Source organism: Aethalodelphis obliquidens, unplaced genomic scaffold (assembly GCF_003676395.1).
Source record: "Aethalodelphis obliquidens isolate GAN/ISIS:26980383/991018 unplaced genomic scaffold, ASM367639v1 scaffold16, whole genome shotgun sequence".
Lineage (NCBI taxonomy): Eukaryota > Metazoa > Chordata > Mammalia > Artiodactyla > Delphinidae > Aethalodelphis > Aethalodelphis obliquidens.
The window spans coordinates 32,969,206-32,972,938 of record NW_020837960.1 but is presented as its reverse complement, the minus strand read 5'-3'; the positions used below and the strand labels follow the sequence as shown (position 1 = coordinate 32,972,938).

The 3,733-nt window shown below is 41.0% G+C and overlaps 1 protein-coding gene across 2 annotated transcripts in view; it reads right to left on the bottom strand.

The window, feature by feature from the left end:
* Positions 1–261: 261 nt before the first annotated feature.
* MICU2 (mitochondrial calcium uptake 2) overlaps positions 262–3,733 on the bottom strand; it is a 91,599-nt gene continuing 88,127 nt past the window's right edge. For both annotated transcript variants that reach the window (XM_027116708.1, XM_027116709.1), the window contains 3 exons: positions 3,061–3,169; positions 2,486–2,643; positions 262–921 (listed from right to left, as the gene is read on the bottom strand). In XM_027116708.1, coding sequence (XP_026972509.1) covers positions 817–921; positions 2,486–2,643; positions 3,061–3,169 — 372 coding nt within the window. In that variant the 3' untranslated portion in view covers positions 262–816. The remainder of the gene's footprint in view (positions 922–2,485; positions 2,644–3,060; positions 3,170–3,733) is intronic.

Genomic DNA, 3,733 nt, shown 5'->3' with positions numbered 1-3,733 from the left:
TGCGGAGCACGGGATCTAGGCACTTGGGCTTCAGTAGTTGTGGCACGCGGGCTCAAAAGTTGTGGCTCATGGGCTCTAGAGCGCAGGCTCACAAGTTGTGGCACAGGGGCTTAGTTGCTCCGTGGCATGTGGGATCTTCCCGGACCAGGGGTCAAACCCGTGTCTCCTGCATTGGCAGGCGGATTCTTAAGCACTGTGCCACCAGGGAAGCCCCCCAAAATGTAGTTTTAAACAGTACATATAAAACGAAATGCACCTCAGTAATTTTTTATCTTTATAAATACTTTATTCTGTTTCCAGAACATTCCAGAATACTGAAATTTACATATTACTTTAAAGACAACTAATATACAGCTCACTGAAATAAAATGTACAAGAAGTCTATGAGATGTAAGGTACAGATAAGAAAGCCTGAAATGTTTTAACTTAATTTGCCCTACTAGGAGCATCAGGACTGCAGAATTGATCCTGGCCTCACGTCAGTGACTCTTCCTGTGCGCCTGTTGACTGCTCCAGAGAACGTGCTGTGCTGCTGTGTTGACACCAGTGAATGACCAGGTTTTCCATCTTATCAAAGTGTTACTTCAATCCTAGGCTTTGGACAGAGTCCACTGTCTGTTTTTGTAAAAGAATACTTTCTTTTTACGAAGTTCTGTAATGAAATCTTACTGAGAAATTATTGAATCAGAAAGCAAATACAAGGCATCTTTATATTACAAAGGAAATCAATGAAGACTTAAGAAGATAACCATCTAGTACTTTAAGAAATCCCCAGTTCCGACACTTGGAGCAACGTAATTCCCACATTATGTTTTTCTATAAAGGACCTCTTCCTGCTTGTTTCCAGACTTCTTTCACTCCTTTAATGCTTTCTTTTTTCACACATTTCCAGTATTCCTGTATACTGAGCTGTTGCGGCACCTGTTAACCAAAAATGAAAACGAAGGGTCACAGTCTGCGAGTTAAACCCGGTTCACACGTGCTTGTCACTGCACAGTCCCACATTCCTCCAGAAAGGACTGGAGGTGATGGCGCTGTGAAGGTGACTGCAGCAGACTGTAAACTAAAGGTAAAGGATGAGAAGTGAATGTGAGTGTGAGTATCCCAGGGTACTGAGAGAATAGAGGCTCCTCCCCAACAAGGAAACAAAGACTTCGTGTGGCTTTCTTTCATATGTTGGTTTTAAAATGTAATTATCTCATAATGTTTTTGGTTTTCTGGTGAACTTCAGTTAGCTATGTGGAACAAAAATTATAAGCCTAAAACTTTGACCTACCCTTGGCTAAAATTAAAAAGAAAGAAACCATAAGTCACAATATACTTGATGAGAAGCCTTAAGAAGAAACAGTGGGTTGGCCAAAGAGTTCATCTGGGGAAACACAAATGAACTCTCCGGCCAACCCAATGATATGGTGATATATAATATACTGTAATTCTCACAAGTACTGTGTGGCTGTGATTTCTCTCAGTTAAAGGAGAAGCAAAGGTTAGACACCATCTGGCTCCTGGTGGTCATATGCACAGCATGGCTGGAAATCCACCAAGTGGAAGCAAAAGTCGATTTCAGATTATATTTATGTCCTTTTCCTGTCACTGATTTGAAGCTCTTCTCTTTAATATGTTTTTGAGAAACGGCAAAGAGGCTGCTGGATATGTTAAACTGTTAACTGGAAAGGCTGGTTTAATTTCCAGGAATGTGATCGTTAACTATGAGGTGCTGGATAAGCACAAGCTAGTGGAAATCATTATTTGTTCATTTTCCGTAAATAATGTTTGCAGCAGGAAAACGAATGTGCTCTTCTAAGTTGTAATTGAACAGCTCTGTTTACATGAACCCACCGCAGTCTCTCTCCTGTTCTCTCTCCTGCCTTTCTTCTGCACTCATTACCTACTTATCATCTCCTGGAACCTTGTTTTCAGCCTGCGGATGGCTTTCGTGAGTGTCTCTAGCAGATTCTAATCTAAACAAAATTTTGAGTTTGATTTGTCCCTCAGTTATAGACCACTACGTGAATCTGAGTGAACAATGATAAGAGCTAACATCTACTTCAAGTGTCTCAGCCACTACATTAAATATTTTACGCTCAACTCTCATAATAATTCTTTCTGGTAGATTCTGTTTCTCACTGTTACAGATGAGGAATCTGAGGCTCAGAAAAATTAAGTGTCTTTGCAAGATTTGGCAGTTAGTATGTGATAGGGCTGGGGTTTGAGTCTAGGTGTCTAACTACAAAGCCCAAAGCAAAATTCTAGGCTAAGACTTCTGAGTAGCGCTTCCTGACTCAGACTATTTTAAAAAAAAGCAAAGAAAAACGGTGGATCCCATCTGTAGGAGATACTTCAGTTTCATAACTATAGCTTATGATCTCTTTAAAAATGATGAAAACTCCATTTAAGACTGTACATTTGCTCAAATTCTAGGTTTACTTCCATTCATTTAACTACATTTGAACATGTAACTATTTAAAAACTCAAAATCTGTTACCCATAAACCTCGATGCATCCTGTTTTTTAACACCCCAAGAAACTCTTCATGACTGAGACACTCATCACCATCCAAATCAAAGATCTTGAAGACGGTGTCCAAGATATTGTCGGAGAGTTCTTGTCCCGTTGCTACCTTCACAGCTCTCTTAAACTCCGCTAAAGGAGAAAATATAAAAACTCATCAACAATGTACAATAGTCTAAGTCTAAATGTTTATTATTTGAGAAGTAAAAACAACTCTACATATTTATCACTTGGGAAGTAAAACAAGAACAAAAATGTGCTCAAATGATAAACTTGGCTGAGAAATGTCAGCACGCTCTTTTAATGTAATCAGTGTTTTGAACACAGATATTTAAATATTTTCTTCTACTTCTCAGGGGAAAGGTAAAGTAAAAGCAAAAAAGTAATTGTTAATAAACTGTTGTAAATCTGGAATAACCACATTGAATTCATTGAAAGGCCAATCAACTGTTTTTTCTGGTAAGTGGTCCCTTGATTGGTATCAACCAGGTGAAGAACAGAGTGATACTGTTTACAGATGATACAAATTAAGTGATTCATATAACTTACCTAGTCTGACAGGGCGATGAGCTAAACTGAACATCTGCATGGCAATAGCGAAGTCTTCCAAGTGGGTCGCAAAATGACAAAATGACTTGAACTCATCCAAACTAATGCTCTAATAAAATAACAAAGTGAGTTTTTATTACAATCTTGTAAACACATTAAATGATTTTATGAATACAACTGTGCGTCCTCTTTTCTGTCATAAAGCCTGTGCACTTACATCTTTCTAAGCAAGTCTATTGAAAAATCTGAGATGCAGAATAACAACAGAACTATAGATTCTAGAGACTAGGAGGAACCCCAGGAGGTTACGTGCAGGGCCCCTGGGTGTGCCCGTGCAGACTGAGCACTGTGTGAGCGTGAGTGCATGGCTGGGGGCCCCGGGGCTGTGAGCGTGGGGCTGTGGGCGTGTGTTACAGCCCCGCTGTATCTCCTCAAAGGTCCTACGTGGGGCTTCCCTGGTGGCGCAGTGGTTGAGAGTCCACCTGCCGATGCAGGGGACACGGGTTTGTGCCCCGGTCCAGGGAGATCCCACATGCCGCGGAGCGGCTGGGCCCGTGAGCCATGGCCACTGAGCCTGCGCGTCTGGAGCCTGTGCTCCGCAACGGGAGAGGCCACAACAGTGAGAGGCCTGCGTACCGCAAAAAAAAAAAAAAAAAAAAAAAATTTAATTGCT